Source organism: Monodelphis domestica, chromosome 1 (assembly GCF_027887165.1).
Source record: "Monodelphis domestica isolate mMonDom1 chromosome 1, mMonDom1.pri, whole genome shotgun sequence".
NCBI classification, from domain to species: domain Eukaryota; kingdom Metazoa; phylum Chordata; class Mammalia; order Didelphimorphia; family Didelphidae; genus Monodelphis; species Monodelphis domestica.
In genome coordinates, this window is record NC_077227.1 from 166,492,539 (window position 1) to 166,509,467 (window position 16,929).

The following is a 16,929-nucleotide window of genomic DNA, read 5'->3' on the forward strand; positions in this document are numbered from 1 at the left end:
TTATCTTTGAAAATGGAATATTTCTACTATAAAGAGCTCCTTCTCTTTGAGTTGAGCTATACCTGGAGAGAATAAAGATGGACTTCAAAACTGTAATAAGCCAGGAAACTATTCACATTGGTTTGACTTGTAGAGAGTACCCCCTACATAAACCTTTTGGACCCATTTTGTGAGGCTCCCATATACAGAGAGGGACATATGTGGAGCTTATAGTCCTTAGGACATTTTGAAAAGTGAAATTTCTTTGCTGTCCTTTCATTTCCCTTCATGCTTCCAACCTTGGGGCCAATTTTCTTTCAAGGGCTAGCTGCCCTTGAGTTAACCAGGGCCCTTCCCTTAACTTGGCCCTCTTTGGAAGTTTCCTATTTTAAGCATTTCACCTATGAAAGTAATTAAGGGTTGAATTATATTGCCCTTTCTGCAAATGAACTTGATGGAGTTTCCCCCTTCCTTTGCAGGGGTGATTTTCTCTTAAAACAGCATTATGTCTAAATTTTAGGAGTGAAAAAAATTCTGTGCTTCTTTCTCCCTGACCCCTATTTTCTAAGATGAACAAGGCCTCTAAGTCAGTGGCCCAGGTTGTCTGGATCTGGGGCTCAGAAACTCTTTTTATACCCACACAACCCACCCTACCCCCACCTTTCTTCAAAAAACCCTCACATACCACAGATAAAAGTTGTATTAGAGATACTGGCTCCTTTCTTCAAGAATGGTGCCACATCCACTGTTCACGTTCCTTTACTGAACACCTGGCCATGGCACTCCCTTCTGGCTTAGTTGGGGACTTTTCTAGAACTAGATAGGGCTGATTTGTTGAAGGATCTTCTTCCACTTTCTCCCTTTAACATGCCAATATCAGCGTAGTATTAATAGCACTTATAAGACCCGCTTAGTATTTAGTATTTCTGCTTAGTTGCTATGTATATTAATTATACATATCATAAATTGTCAGATTAACTGTTTTACTTCCAACACTAAACTGTTTCATATATGCTCAGTCTTCATAGTTTGTTCAATAGCATGGTCATCCATTCACAACATTAAGAAGAGGGAACGTTGTTTGTGAGCATGTATTGAAAGAGGTAACAATGTCCCAAACCAAAGTGGTTAAGATTAATTGAAAAAAATGTGCCATACAACAAACTTTTGTAACCATTTACCGCATTTTCTCACAGCCAAGATTTGCACATGGTTTATAAGATTGAATCTTGAACTATGGCATGTAGGAATGATGAGATTTATTTTCTGTGGAACTGTATCTTTTTTTTTCCCACAGCACCAAAAATGTGGCTTGGGAATTATATAATAATTTTTTGGAATATCAATATCTGAAGAAGTTTAAATTTTGTTTTTCCACAGAAATGAGAGACTTGGCACTCAAAACAGATAACTTCATTTAACTTGATAAATAATATCTGTCATTTTAAAGCTGCAGTAGATTTGGAGATTTAAAATATTTGAACCTTGTTTCTGGAATAAACGAATTGTATTAATTCAAATTAGTGGGGAGGGAAAATTCCATTAAAAGAATAAATGAGAATATTGTCCTATCTTTTTTCTTAAGTAAAATAGTCCATGGTATTCAAGCTAATGGCTGTGGTTGTACCAAATGTTCTTGACATTAAAAGGAAAGTGAATCAGAGAATCAAGAGACCAGTGATCCAGATGGAAATGATGAACTGAAGGACTCTGAAGAATTTGCTGAAAATGATGAAGAAAATAATAATTCTAAGGACTTGTCTACTGTTGAACAACATAAAAAAGATCATGAATTAAAACAAGCAGAAGCAGGACAAGGAAAAGAAAAAGACCTTGAAAATCAGGTATTTTACCACTTTTGTTAATTAACTATTACTCAAACCACTATCCATCCCCTTTTTCTTTTTAAGTTAAAAGACTTTATTTTTCTAGTCAATTATGTATAATAATTTTTAGCCATCAAATAGTCAAATACTTAACATTTAATTAATTTAGTATTCAATCTGAACTATTATATTACATCTATTTCAAATTGTCTTTGAAGCTGGTTGAACCTGGAACCAGCTTTGAAATCTTTTGATACTATTAAAAATCATCCCTTCTCTATCTCCTTAATAGAGATTAAAGGAAATTTTTCTGATTTCCTAGGATAATTAAATAACTTGTAAATTTTGTAGTGAAAGGAGTTGTAATTATTATTCAATGTTGATTTAGTGCCTGTCATAGATGCTATAGAGAGCATATGATGCATGCATATTTTATTTTAAATTGCTAAAATCATTTTCATAGCACCCCAATACTTTATTTTGCCAACTTTATTGTGTTCTCTTTCAACTTAGGAAAATGAAGGTCAAGAAGGTGAAGATGATACCTTTCTTACAGTCCCAGTAAGTTAAACATTTTATTCATTTGATTTTTTATGAGTCTAAAAGCTTATAAAGGTGACCTCAAAATTCTATTATTTATAAAACTTCCATGTTGATTTGGATTTATGTATTAAAATTTCACCCTTAGAAAGAACAAAATTTCCTGATTTGCTGAATAAATGACTGAATTACTGAGTCCCATAGAGAGATTTGTTCCATTTTGCATAATGTGCATAAATGAGATCATAGTTTCGACTATGAATGTCCCTTTAGTTACTTTTTTTTAGTTCTTCTGAAAGTACTATTTTAGTTTTTTTATGTTTAGTTTTTCTGCTTCTTAAATTTTGAGAAATCCTTAAAAATGTGCTATACATTTATTTGACTTGTGCTTTTAGAAATTCAGTTATGGGAATTTTAACACTTATGGGGAAATATTTTTAATTAATTAATTTGGAGTATTTTTCCATGGTTATATAATTCATGTTCTAGGGGAAATGATTTTTAAAATAAATTTTATTTCCATCAGATGTCTAGAAACTCAAGCACTAAATTTGGAGTTAAATTTGGAGTTTTCCCAATTCTGTTTCTTTCTACCCAGGCCTGCACTTCATCATCTGTGAATGAGGATATTGCATGAGATGATTTCTTGATTCTATAAAATATCATGAATTTTGTTTGCTTGTTTTTCTACATAAAAAGTTTATTCTGGTTAGAGTGGTTTCCCCTGACAGTGGGAGAGTTGTCTCTGACAATTCAGCAGAGTTCCAGTTCTATCACAAGGTGATATGGTGAACTTACCAAAACAAGTTAAAGATGTGCTTTTCTTGGGGTAGGAAGTCTACATAATTAGCATCTTATGTCCTATAATTCATAAGATTGTATCAATCTTAGCTCTGTGGACAGACCTTTTGTATAACCCCTCTTAAAGGATTATTTGAGTATATAGTGTCTTGTTACCTTTATTGTATGTGTCTTTCAAATAATCCATATCAACCAAGCCTTCCATCTTGAAGAGATTTGGTTTTTTTAAGTAGCTGTATTTTTCTGAATTCTAAGTGACTCAAAAAATAATTCCAGAAAAGGCTTTCCAAACCAGTTATGAGCAGTACAACTCTCAATTGCCTTTTAAATAGAAACTGGTTATTTTTAGCTAATCATTAAAGCATTTTAAAACTATTTTACAGTTAAGTTTATCATTCTACAAATAAATCACATATTTTTCCTCTATGATAGTACTTCTGCCTAGAAAACATCCCTGTAGTAAAACCAGCACCATTTCAAATTTAAAAAACTTTCACTCTCCCCTCCTTCAATAAAAGCAAACAGAGAGTTCTGTTCACTATTCCATTTACATTTTTATCCATAAGTCTTTCTTGGTCTAGTCTTCTCATGCTAATTTCTTTGATTTAACTTTAGCTCTTACAGTTAGTACCATACATTTGTTGTTTTCTAAATCAGAATGCAAGTTCTTCTGGGGCAAGAAAGTACAGTAGTGCTAGACATTTAATAGATAGCTAAAAAGAATTTTATTTTTCTATTTTTAAACTCAATTTTCCATCTGTAATTTGTAATATGTTAGATCATAGATTCCCATGCTTTCTAGAAAGCCTACCTCATTTTCCTCTGAGGGAAGAAGATTTCTCTCCTTCAGTGAGGGTACAATCCCTTTTGCATATATAATCAACCTGTAGGACAATTCTTCAGGAGGTGTTTAAGAAGTTCTTTGTAATGGACTATCAGAAAATTATTTTTGGCTTCATTGTGCTAATAGACTGATTGTATCTACCACAGCCCTCAAAACCCAGGGTAAAAGATAGCATACCAGGTGGAGAGGCTTTGTATATGATCTTCAGATCTGTGGCTAGATATTGGAAAGTCAATTTTATAATAAAACAGGACAAAATTGATATGAATAGAGTAAGGTGTCTGGTTTTTTGTTTTGTTAATGTTTTTATCAGCACTTCTAATTTGCACCACCTTGAGTTTGGCATAATTAATGAATGGGCTCTGAGTTACTTGGTGGTTACTTGGATGGAAAAAGGAGAGCTTGGATTCATGTCTTCCGTTGGCCACAGAAACCTAAGTCAGACTGATTAATCATTTTGCAGATGCATTGGTTATTAAAAGTCAATCAAGAAACCATTAAAGTGGCTATCTGACTTGCTTAGAGTGGATCAATTGTTTAAATATGTGAAGATACCTGTGTGCCGTCTTCAGATATTAAATTCCATATTGTTTTAAGATGTATTTAAAAGGGGTAACATAAAATAGTATTCTGTTAATAAATCATTATTAAAGGTACAGTTCTTATAAACTATGATACTTGTCATATGTATGTCTGTAACTAAAACAGTCATGCTTTTTGTTGTCTTTGTTAATTATTTGTTTCATGTGTTTAGGACCATTGTGACTTTAAATAGTGGTTTTGTTTTGAGCCACCCTCATGGTCAGGAAGATTTTGGATTTTTAGGTCCTAACTTCTACATGTAGAGGGTTTGTGACCCTGGGCAAATAAATTGATTTCTTGAAGTTGTAGAAAATAGCTTGTTTGCTTAGAATCCTTGATAAAGAGCTAAGAAGAAGTCTTAAATATCATCTAGTCTAAACTTTTCTTTTTAGGTTTATTATTTTGCCTCAGATCTCAGAGAGGTTAGTAATGGATAGCACAATTTATTTGAAACCAGACTTTATGCCTCCAAATCTAATACTTTTTTTCACTACAATGCAAAAAGCGAGTTTCTTTTGGAGAATTTTGGGAACCAATGAGCTATATATTTTTAAATTTTAGAACTAGGCTCTGTTCAATTGCCTCATGTTCTCAAATAGCAGTCACTTTGAGTTTTCCTCATTCCTTTTCACCAGCTCTCAACCACCCAGCTAAGTAAAATAGAAACACATAAAAGGGGAAAAAAAGGGTTGGACATACCATGTACTTAATGATAACTTCCTTTTTTCCCCAATAGGTTTAAGCAGGGTTTGTTCGTTCATTCGTTTGTTTGTTTTTTCATATCAATTTCTCTTCAGGACTTTACAATGATTTCTAAAAATATATATTTATAGCTAAAGCATAACAGAATGAAATTACTACAAGATTTTGTGAAGTTCATCATAGTGGAATTTCTTCATATAATATTGGTTAAATAAGTTGCATTAACTGTCACTTTGAATCTATTAGCATATTTCCTTAAATTTTGCATTAATTATATTAATTTTAGTGATTCCTGATCAAGCTTTAACTGGATAATTTGTTTTTAGCTAATTTACTTTTGAGATAATAAATGTGATTCAGTTACTTAGGTGTCATTTTTAAATCTTTGATGAAATCTTGGCATTTTTTAAAAACAATTTAGTAGTTGAACAACATACATTAAATTAATATTTGAATCTATATATGGATTTCCTGAATTGCATTATATAGAGCAGACTTTTTCCTTGTAGGGTGGCTTCCTATAGCACCTGTTCAATGTAATAAAAATGAATTTTCATAAATAGATTGAGGTAAGATGTGCTTCACATATATGATGCACTTTAAATAAAAATTATTTGGCTTTTTTACTCCCTTCTATGTTTTCTTTTGTATGGGTATGAGTTGAATGTTTTTTTTTTTATCATATTATATCTAATATTTGAGGTCTTCAAATGACAGATATCTGTCTGATTTTTATTTTGTTCTCTCCAGAGACATTTCTGACCCATGTAAACAGACAGGCCTTTGGGATAAGCTCTCTGATACTATTCTGAACATTATAACCTTAAAGTAACATTTGCACTGTTGAGTTGCAAGAGGAAAATATTTCACAGCAGTCATAATTTATTCTCAAAGTGATTATTCCCTTATACGAAATTAATTTTGTACTTTATTTGAATTGTTGAAATGTCCTTGAGTTTATAAGTACCTTTCTCTTTCAAATAAGGTGTACTTGCAACAATCTGCATTTATTTTAATGGAGCATGGGTCAAAAAGTACTTCATAAAAATTAGCAATTCTTATTTATAGGGTGCTAGTTTATAAATTTGACATAGGTATTCATAATTACATTTGATTTTTTTTTTAATTTTAGGATGGTGAAGAAGAAGAAAAGGAAAAAGGTATGTTTGAAGTTAAATAGGGTTAAAGGGTTGCAGACATTCTGAAAAAGGAAAATTATGAGGAAGTGATTAAAGAATTCTTGACTTGAACCTTTTTAAAAATGGGTTTGTCTTATGGTAATTAGTTAGGTGAATTAAGTACAATATAGTAATGAATTTTTCCATGTTTATTTTTAAAAAAACATTTAATATTTCTTCTAGCTATAAATAGTACATATCAGTTACTGTGGCAGATATGTCACTCAATGTGCATTTCATTAAACTAATTTTAATCCTATTTAAAAAAATTTAAAATCATTTCTAGCAGACGGTAAGTTGATGCACATAAGCTATACTGCAGTAACTCATACGTGCTTCTGGATCCCTAGTATATGACTGTATTTGAATTTTACAACTATTCCTGAAAGAGGTGGATCACCATCAAAACTTGACTTTCATTTGCTGCTGCTTGGAAATAGCAACATACTTTGCTTAAAGAGCAGCTTTTCAGAAACTTCCATGCAGAATCTTCTGAGAGTTTCAGTGGCTTAAAAGAACCATCAGATGAAACCACAAGTACAGCCACACCAGGATGCTACACATCTGGTCAACAAGAGGTTTTAGAAGACTTCTTGGATAGAAATCAAAGGATTCTACATTCTTTGGACTAGAAAGGACATGGAACAGTGTTTTGAGCAAGGCAGCCTGATAAATATTGAAGCTATCGAGTAAAGCTGCAGACTGAAAATGTTTACCAGGGACCATTTACCTGAATGAAGTCTTTCTGTTTTGGGGAGTGCAAGAAAGAAATCTTTGAAAATGATAATTGTGGGACTGACTGAACATTGTTGAATATCTGTGAAGTGTGGAGGAAGACTGAAAATAGCCATTTTTCTCTTTTGGAGAAGTTCATCTTGGGAGCCTTCTACAGCATCTTTGTGTATGATTCTGGACTGCACCAGTCAACAGCTGAATTAGAAGACTGAAAAGATAGTACCCTGAAATACTTTGGCCAATTTTGACCCTTATCTTAGACTGTAAACTTTTTCAAGGAATCATGATGCTGCATAGTCCTGAAGGTCACAAGTCTTAAACTCTGATGTCTCGAACATTGAATGGGCAGTCTATACAGTTAAAGTCCTATTGGAGGAAATACATTCCATATGGCATTCATTTAGAAGCAGATGTGAAGAACTGGTATCTCCTGGCTGGAACCGTTTTCTCACTATTGTTGTTTGATGGTATTTGTATGTAGAAAATTTTATTTTTTCTCATGAAGAATGAGTGATCCTGGGTAAAGGATTGTTTGTGTTAATACCCTTGTGTTTTTTCTTACCTTCCATCAGTGCTAATAATTTGTATTTTCTAGGTCCTAATCTAGCTTATGAATATGAAATTGTTTAAACTTCTTGTTTTGCCATATTTATTCCTGTTAAATCCTCTTAGATATAGCAGGTTCTGGTGATGGTACACAAGAAGTATCTAAACCTCTTCCTTCAGAAGAGAACCTAGCTGAGGCTGATCAGACAGCTCATGAAGAGATGGAAGGTAACACGTCTGTGAAAGAAGCTGAGGATGACAACATTTCGGTCACAATCCAGGCTGAAGATGCCATCACTCTGGATTTTGATGGTGATGACCTCCTAGAAACAGGTAAAAATGTGAAAATTACAGATTCTGAAGCAAGTAAGCCAAAAGATGGGCAGGATGCCATTGCACAGAGCCTGGAGAAGGAAAGCAAAGATTATGAGATGAACGAGAGCCATAAAGATGGTAAGAAGGAAGACGGCGTGAAGGGTGATGCTGTCGAGAAGGAAGCCAGAGAAAGTTCTAAGAAAGCAGAATCTGGAGACAAAGAAAAGGATACTTTGAAGAAAGGGCCCTCGTCTACAGGGGCCTCTGGTCAAGCAAAGAGGTTTGTTTTTCTATGTCAGTTCTTTACGATACTGAGTTCCAGCATTCAATAAGATCACTCTACATTAAGGGGGTAGCATCAAGAACCTTGTACAGTAATTAGTATCTTATGATCCTGCCTATAATTTTTTGAACGTCATAAGTTACTTTTTAAAAAAAAAAATTCAAGATCTTCGTATATACAGTTTGTCCTACTGATTGCATTGTCGAATTGTCAGCATTTATTTGTGTTTTTTTTTTTCAAATTGACAAGTTTTTTGTGTTTTATTTTTAAAATCCTTGTGATGATGGTAATGAACAGCTATCAGTTCTAAGAACACAAAATGAAGTCAAGTCCCATTCCTGAAATCTGGAGAAGATGGCCATATATCCACTGAATAGAATTGTCAGAAAATCTAGATCTTCAGGCATCTTGGGGAAAATCAGTGCAAGAATCCCAAGGGAGTCATTTGTTCAAATAACCCAATCCAGCCCTTTGGAATTGTTAATTTGTATCAATAGCAGTAGTTTAAAATGCAGTAGCTAGCAAGTAGTTCAGTTTTTTCAACTTTTTTCTGGTGATTTGCTTCTTTAGCTCTTCAAAGGAATCTAAAGAAAGCAAGACATCATCTAAGGATGACAAAGGTAATGACTTTTATCATTTTATTGGCAATACAACAATTTTCCAGAGTTAACAATTCCTTGGCAATTCCTACCATAACTGAAATGTTACTAGATTTGCAAAGCCTGGGACCTTTTATCGGTAGATGGCCCTTTGTAGTATTTCCATCTTCTAATTGTTTTACTCATTTAAAAAATAATACAGTATTAGACACATAAGAAGTTTTGTGTAAAGCTCTTGATTGTCAGAAACAGTACACATTAACTTCAGCATGTTTAGGAAGTGGGTGTCATTACATATATAATTCAGTAATCTAAATGCATACTCATTAGGAAAGGCTTAGATATATTACCACTTCAGAGGTGATATGTTAAGTCTCTTCTGTTCTTGCTTTGTAGTATTTCATGGAAACATTATTTCTGCCCCTTTTCTTTTTCATCATTTTATCAATTCTTATGTTAGTTACAAAATAAAAATTAAAGTACATTAGAACTCTCAAAATTCTACTTTTTGTAAACTTTGACCTTATTTTAAATGGAATGTTAGGTTATGTCTGAATCTTCTAAATTTTATTATTTTTTTCCTTGGTGGAAGTGTTTTATACAAAAAAAAAGTAGAAATGGAGCAAATGTATTTTTGTGAAAGGAAGAGAAATTTGGTTTTATTTTGTTAGATCATATGCTTTCTATTGCTCATGAGTTACATCTTTTCTAGAAAACATTTTTCCGTTTGAGAATTTAAGGAGGCCAGTCCTGAACCTTATGATAGTTCATAGTGTTCATAATTATGACCCTGAAACATCTGAAAATTTTAAAAGCATCTTTTTAATAATTACTAAAAATAATTTTGTTTGCAAGATTTTGCAAACCGTATAATACAAAAAATTAATAATATGAAAATTAGTGATATTTGTTTATATATCTACACAGTAACTGAATTATTGACAATAGTTGGATTAACCATAATTCTCCACTACTATTCTTCCACTCATGATAGTTGTATTGCCTTTTTGTATCACATTTTAAGAGGAAGAGATGAGTGATAAAATTTCTATTTACCTGGACATTGCATTCAAATCTGATAAATGATCATTTGAATCTAGGAATGCCACTAAAATATCTCCATACATTATTGTATTCACTTGCAGTTTAATAGCTAGCACTTATACAGTGCTATAAATTTTACATGTTTAACAAACATCATTTTCTTTAATCCTCATGGTAATCCTGTGAAGTGGATGCTATTATTTTCATACCATTTTACAAATGAGGAAGCTAAGGCCCAGAATGTTTAAGTGACTTTCCCAGGGTCGGAAAAGCTAGTAATTATCAGAGACTAGATTTGAATTCAGGTTTATCCTACATCAGTTTAATGCTCTTATCTATCATGCCACCTAGCTAGCTTCATCACTTGTCCATAAGATTATATAGTATTATACTATCTTTGAAAATATTCCAAAAGATGCTTTCTCTTTACTTAGAGTCATCTTTCTTCTGTTAATGTCCATTTTCTTTTGTCCAAAGTAGTAATTTAAATTAACTGGTTACCAGATTTAGTTACTTGGTAACAAACATTCCTTAAATCAGTCGTCCCATTTCATATACTTAATCTTCACAGGAGAGATGCGGCCAATAATTGCTTTTTCCCTCCCCTCCCATTCCACTTTTACTTACATGTTGTTGGAATAGGAAGTAGGTAATATTTTACATTCATATTTTCTGGACTAATAAGATTATCTAGGGTTTTGTTTGCCTTTCAGAAAATATATCACTTAAATCCTCAGGTTATTTACATTGTTTAGCTTGCCTGTGCCCCTCCCCCAATGGAATTGTTATGTTTATAAATTGTGGTTTTGAAGACTTGTCCATATCTTGCTTTTTGTAAATTAAAATAATACATAACTCATGCATACATACACAATTTTCATTACTATACTTCAGCATTTGATATGAAATCTATTTCAGGAAGTACAAGTAGCACTAGTGGCAGCAGTGGAAGCTCAACTAGAAATCTCTGGGTTAGTGGACTTTCTTCTAATACCAAAGCAGCTGATTTGAAGAATCTCTTTGGCAAATATGGAAAGGTATTCTTTCACCAATTTAAGCACATATTTCTAGTGTATATTTACGCTTAGGTACAGTGTAATATATATATATATATTTGCACACAGTAGTGATAAATTGGGATGCCACTTAAGTATTTCAGAACAGTATATTTTCAAAATATTAAACTATTAGATTACAAGTAACCATCATTGGATGTAATTATTGAGCTATTTTATATTGGTGTTCAGTGCAATGTTTTGGTGATTAAGCTCAGAAATCATTTTTAATTTCATAGTAATTTGGTGGAGGAGAACAATTGATCAGTCAGAATTAAATTTTAGTCCCTTTTGTAAATTAGAATAGCTAAAAGGAATAATGATGTGGGCTAGTTTTAAGTGATTCCCTCCTAGTGATCTTTTGGGATTGACATCATCAACTCCTTAGAAACTGAAACTGAGAAACTAACAGGAGTTGTGAAGCTCTAATATAATGACTTCTCAAAAAACTTCCATTTCCTTAAACTGTACAAGATAGGGGTGACCCTTTTCTGTGTTAAGTGACACGTCTAATGTACAAATCTTTTCTAAGCAGGAATCTTGGGTTTTAATTAGTCGAAAATGAGACGATTGCAGCAACACTAATGTTTAAAACATGTTTTATAACGAGCCATCTTTAGATTTTTAAAAACAAAGCCTAGAGAATTATATTTTTTTCAAAGAGTGCAGAGGTTGCTTAAATTGAAGCTATCTTGTCACATGATATACTGACATTAATTGAAATATGTTGACAAAAGCTTCTATCCTCAAGCCACAAGCCTATTTAAAAATTTCTAGGTGGATTTTTTTTTCTTGGAGACCATTACAAATATAGTCACTAAGAAGAGTGGTAAGAAATTTTATTTCCCACTGCTCATCCAGTTAGAGGCCTCTTCCTTAGTTGCCCTCTTTTATCTGTTTCTTTCAAGAGTATCAATTCCTTAATATGGTATACGTAAGTGAGCATTGATTGTTATGTTAGAATAAAAGTTCCATATGTGATGTCATTTTGAATCATAAATGAATCAGGTGGCACCAATCATAGCAAACACCTAATAACATGCCAAGAATAAAATGGATTACATCTTAACAGACCTAGAAATGATTGCTTTTTTATGACATCAGCTATATGTATAGTTGAACCACCAGCTTGTTAGAATTAAGGTCAAAATCAGTACCAAATTAGAAGAAATTTAGCCAACTTCAACCCAGTTTATTTGTAAAAGCATGATATGATAAAGAAGAAATGGGTAGAAAAAAACATTGACACATTCTTCTAACACCATTTCCCAATGAAGTCTAACATGTAAATAAATTGTTACAAAAAGAAAAAAAAACCTTAGAAACTTAAGTTAGACTACAAACATTATCTTGTTTTCAAACCAAGGAATAAGGCATTTAAGTAACCATACTATTTTAGTTTATAAACTGATTTGTAAAGTCTAATATAAGCATATAGTTGAAAATTATCATTTGATAACAGTGAAGAAATAGGGAGAAGAAATTAGTTTTTATAAACCTCAAAATCCTGTTAAATCAGTTCATCCCAATAATATTTAAACTTGAAACTAAAAGGATAATTTTAGGAAGTTTCTGTTAAGATTACTGTGATAAACTAAAACTTAATTCTCTTCATCGATGACAAGCCGCTAAATTTGGGTTGGAATACATTTAGAAAAAAGATGGGAACCTTGTCTGAACCAGAGAAAGATCATGCAAAGGAGATCCTTCTTCAGGGGGGAAAGAATTCTGTGCATGTTCAGGGATTTTATTTTCAATCTACTGAAAGAGGGATAACAAATATTTGGAAAACATCATGAACATTATTTAAAAAAACACATTAGCAAGAAAATAACAACTAGAGTCTTTATAAATCCATTCTCTAATCCCTACAAAAGTCTTTGAGAATTTATACATATTTCAAGGGCATCCTTGAAGGTATGGGAAGAGGTCAACCATACATTTGCAAATGATAACCTAAACCAGACCACATCTTTATAGGCATGTTCATATAGCTTATGAACAGCACAGACAATACAAGATCTCACTGTGCTTATTGTTTACTGATTATTTAAAAATAAATTTCATTTGATTATAGCAAAATGCTACCCTTCAGGCTCTCTTTCAACAAGCTGTCTCCCCTTAATGTGTTTAAAATCATGCTAGGTTTTTGAAATCTGTAACAACAAAGATAATTTTATTGAAAAAAGTCTCTACTCCCCCTGGCTCCCTGAGTTAAAAATCAATATAGGGAGGTGTATGTTTACCAGAGATGTTTGCCACTGTCGCGGATGATGTCTAAAATGAAGAGGAATTCCCTGTAGATGAGGAAGGTCCTCTGGATGCATTTTGTTTGTGGATGACATGCTGATTACCTCAAGTCCTGGAACATTGCAGAATCTTCTAAACGAGATCTTTAATCATTCAACAGAATTCATTCTTAACTATTCAAACAGAAGAAACCAAGTGGATGAAGAGTACCTATTGTCCAGATCCTGACATAAAATTAACAGGACAAGCCTTAAAACTTGCTAGGCACCACAGATGCATAGTGAACTGGGCCCTGGAATGAATAGCAGGAGGAAAGCCGACTGGATTGCATATGGGAAATTGTGAAGTGCTTTTTATGACCTAGAGCTTCCTCTTGAAGTAAAGGTCCATCTTTTTAACACCCTTATCCTCCCATGATGGTATATAACTGCAAAGGATTGAATACATTGAAGAATTAAGATTACAGGTCTCCCAAAGGGCAATGGAGAGAGGTGCATAGTGAGCATAAATAGGCCTCAGCGTATTAATCAACGAAGAATTGCAAAGGACATATGGCATAAAATGTCAGAGAAATATATGGCATAAAATGTCAGAGAAATATACACCTAGAAAAAAGGTATGGCTGATCATGTAGCCAGATTGCAAGATTACCCATGGACAGCCCCTCTGGGCTAAAAATAGGTACTCATGCAATGCCAAGATCAAGAATAAAACTCCCCAGCAAATTGGGCAAGGACCCCTTGATAAGGATTTATTGGAGTACAGTACATAAGCAAGAATTGAACAGGATGAGAAGGTATGGATGAGTTAATAATCTTTATCATTGAAGGATTCCACAGGCTCATAGCAGATAACATCAAAAATTTAATCTTATTATTGTTAACAATTTTGTTACCAGGAGATGGCTGGTTAAGCATGTTTTCTTTCCTTTTAAAAATACTTTTATATACACATATAAAATACATAGATTATATTGGAAATGCTGTGTGTCAGTTGCCATTGAAGTAATTTTAAGCAAGGTGCTTTTAATCAGTTCCATAAGTTTTATATAGAAAGTTTTGAGTGACATTTAAAGTAATGAAGAATGAAACATTCTTTTTCAGAGTTGAAAGGAACATGATTTTGTTCTACATTTGTACCTGTCTTAAAATGGTTTAATAATGCTTTCTAAATATTTAACCTAATTCTCTTAGGTACTCAGTGCAAAAGTGGTTACAAATGCCCGAAGTCCTGGAGCAAAGTGTTACGGTATTGTAACTATGTCTTCAAGTACAGAGGTAGCTAGGTGCATTGCACACCTTCATCGTACAGAACTTCATGGACAACAGATTTCTGTTGAGAAAGTAAGCTTTGCGTGATGCTGCAAATTAGTAATAATTAATATCAGGGATGATAATTTTTCTTGATTTAAAGAAATTTGCCATAAGATTGATTTTTTTTTTAACCTTTCAGGTAAAAGGTGATCCTTCTAAAAAAGAATTAAAGAAAGAAAGTGATGAAAAATCAAGTTCAGGGAGAAGTACTGGAGATAAAAAATCTGCATCAAGTGATAAAACTAGCAAGTAAGAATTATTTGTCTGGTATAAGAGCCTCACAAATTTTCTGGCACTGTATAATGAAATATTTCTTATTTGATTTTTCTTTTGTGGTGGGGTTTGACTAGGACTCAAGCCTCTACCAAAAAAGAAGAAAAAAAATCTGAAAAATCTGAGAAAAAAGAAAGTAAGGATACTAAGAAAGCAGAAGGTAAAGATGAGAAAGGTGATAATGGATCAAGTGGCCCAACTTCAGAGTCAATTAAAAAAAGCGAAGAAAAGAAACGAATAAGTATGCAATATACCTTTATTTTTTCCATCTGTTCATCTCTAATGCATCATTCTGCATAATTTTATTTATAACAATGAAATTGAGATTAATATTTAATGTTTTAAAGTTGCTAGTTATCAAGGTAAAACTGATCAAATATTTGTTTTTTTCTTACCCAACCATTATTTGTCTTTAAAAAAAAAGTTTTTTCTTTCCATATTTAGACCCTTGCTATGATCACTGAGTTGTTTTGATTAAGGGAAAGGGGGCAGAATGGTTTAGTGCAGAAGCAACAAACTCAAGGCTTGGTTTTACTTCCTCAAAACACTGGAGTGCTGCTAATTAAAATGTAATTGGGAAATGTTTAACAAAATAAATAAAAATACCATATGACGTAGATAATGTTACTTTGTGTTTTTCTAAGTCAATATATGACCTGACACCATTGGTTTAGGAGATAGAGCTATAATTATTTGGAGGCCTGGATTTGGGGTCCATATATTAAGTTTGTCACCAAGGGCTAATTATTTGATCCCTTGGTCTAAGACCCAAGACACCTCATTTTAAGACTTGTTAGAGTTGATTTGTAATACGTATTGGTGGATACTTTAAAATACTAAGAATTCCATATATTTATGAAATGACAATTCTAATGTAGAAAGATAGTTATTATATAGGGTTGAACAATTTAAGGGGGGAAATTTGTCTATATCTTAAAGACGTGCTTGCCATAAGATTTAGTTTGTATCCTAGTGAATATTCCATATATGTGATGCAGATTGGCTAAGTAACATTACACAGTACCTTTTTGGGAAAGATTTTTTTTCTATTTAAATAAAATCAAAATATTTGTTCTGTTTGGGGTAATTCATACTTACTTGCTTTTCTTCTTTTTTTCCCATTAGGTGCAAAGAGCCCAGGTCACATGGTTATTTTAGATCAAACTAAAGGAGACCATTCTAGATCCTCAAGAAGGGGGAGATATGATAAAGTAAGTGTATAAAAGTAAAATCTACTTCTTCAACTTTTATGGTATTAATAGTTCACAAACAGTTCTCTGTAGCTTTGTATTCTTAAAGTTCTTGGATTCCATTATGTAGAGTAAGCCAAAGTGAAAGAGAACAGGAACTATCTTTTTTTCTAGCAATCCTCTTAACATGTAATAATGTAATTTATCAGATTTTGTCTAATCATGTAGGTGGCAAGGAACAGGGAGAGGGCTAGTCAAGATAAAAAGAAGGACAAAGACTACAGAAGTCGAAAAGATATATTGCCTTTTGAAAAAATGAAGGAACAGAGAATGCGAGAACATCTAGTACGCCTAGAAAGAATACGACGAGCAGTAGAACTTAGAAGGTAAGGAAATATTATAAATGAAAACAATGTTCTGTACTTTGCTGTAGGTCTAAAGAGTTTGAGAGGATTTAGAAAACCTTCACTATGTAGTTCAAAGCAGTCGTTTACATTTTAGGAAATTCTGAGGTCCAGAATATTATGATTGCTTTTCTAAGTGTAGTAGGTAGCTGGATTCCAAGATCTGTGCTTTTTCTAACAAGTAACACCACTGTCTTATTATGGCTCCTTGTAGTGATATAAACCATTTATCTCAGATCAATTGATATTATTGATTACAAAATTATAAAATTGAGGTGTATTCCTACAGACTTTTTTTGCCCCATCATTGAAAGCCAGGTCAAAGACAATAATAAACATCATACTGTCTCATTAAAAGATGGCAAGTGTTATTAAGATTATTTAAGCCCAATCCAGAAACAATAACTATTTGAATATTTAAAATGTCATGAGAATATCCATTGTGGCCTAAACCACAGAAAGGGGAGTGG

General features: G+C 32.8%; 1 protein-coding gene across 6 annotated transcripts in view; it reads left to right on the forward strand.

The window, feature by feature from the left end:
- Nucleotides 1-16,929, forward strand: part of SLTM (SAFB like transcription modulator) — a 41,113-nt gene that overhangs the window by 14,836 nt on the left and 9,348 nt on the right. For 2 of the 6 annotated variants that reach the window (XM_007479665.3, XM_001377567.5), the window contains exons 4-14: nucleotides 1,629-1,823; nucleotides 2,319-2,366; nucleotides 6,407-6,434; nucleotides 7,860-8,328; nucleotides 8,902-8,951; nucleotides 10,893-11,011; nucleotides 14,473-14,622; nucleotides 14,732-14,841; nucleotides 14,943-15,106; nucleotides 15,991-16,076; nucleotides 16,284-16,441. In XM_007479665.3, the coding sequence (XP_007479727.1) occupies nucleotides 1,629-1,823; nucleotides 2,319-2,366; nucleotides 6,407-6,434; nucleotides 7,860-8,328; nucleotides 8,902-8,951; nucleotides 10,893-11,011; nucleotides 14,473-14,622; nucleotides 14,732-14,841; nucleotides 14,943-15,106; nucleotides 15,991-16,076; nucleotides 16,284-16,441 (1,577 nt within the window). The remainder of the gene's footprint in view (nucleotides 1-1,628; nucleotides 1,824-2,318; nucleotides 2,367-6,406; nucleotides 6,435-7,859; nucleotides 8,329-8,901; nucleotides 8,952-10,892; nucleotides 11,012-14,472; nucleotides 14,623-14,731; nucleotides 14,842-14,942; nucleotides 15,107-15,990; nucleotides 16,077-16,283; nucleotides 16,442-16,929) is intronic. The other 4 variants (XM_056809300.1, XM_056809305.1, XM_007479667.3 and 1 more) reach the window with 2 other exon arrangements.